Source organism: Brassica oleracea, chromosome C8 (assembly GCF_000695525.1).
Source record: "Brassica oleracea var. oleracea cultivar TO1000 chromosome C8, BOL, whole genome shotgun sequence".
Classification (NCBI taxonomy): domain Eukaryota; kingdom Viridiplantae; phylum Streptophyta; class Magnoliopsida; order Brassicales; family Brassicaceae; genus Brassica; species Brassica oleracea.
In genome coordinates, this window is record NC_027755.1 from 12838756 (window position 1) to 12839423 (window position 668).

The window sequence follows — 668 nt, forward strand, 5'->3', positions numbered from 1 at the left end:
GGGCGCACAAACCCTTTCTCCATCAGTTCATCTAACTGTTTCTTAAGATCTGCCATTTCAGCCGGAGCCATCTGGTACGGAGCTTTCGAGATTGGCTTTGTGCCCGGCTCAAGCTCAATCGTGAAAGGATCAGAACGGTCCGGTGGTAATCATGTCAAAGATTCAAACACGTCATCATACTCCTTTACAATCGGAATCCCTTCCAACTCAGCATCAGGTCCGACTTCCACAGTTGTGATTGCAGCCAGATAAGCCTCACATCCTTTTTCCAGCATTCTTTCTGCTTGAAGTGCTGAAATGATCAGACTCCCATTGGTCGGTTTGACCCCTTGATAGACAAGCTTTCCATTGCCTATCTCAAACTGAACTCGGTCAAGATGACAATCAAGATGTGCCTTGTATTTACTCAGCCAATCCATTCCAAGGATCACATCGTATGATTTCACTGGGCAAACGACCAAGTTGGCTGGCATGTTCACTCCTCCGATCATCACAAAGACGTTTCGGATTTTCCCTGAAGTGTACATGATCTGACCACCAGCTGCCCGAACCACTCTTACTTCTTCTTTTGGTTCTTTCTGAAATTCCCCTATTCCAATCATCTCGGGTTGCACAAAGCAGTGAGATGCACCAGAATCAAACAGATCATGGGCTGCCACTCCACCCAT

General features: G+C 46.7%; 1 protein-coding gene across 1 annotated transcript; it reads right to left on the minus strand.

Moving 5' to 3' along the window:
* Positions 1–149: 149 nt before the first annotated feature.
* LOC106308683 lies at positions 150–668 on the minus strand. The gene has a single exon (XM_013745819.1). The coding sequence runs from the start codon at positions 666–668 to the stop codon at positions 150–152; it is 519 nt and encodes a 172-aa protein (XP_013601273.1).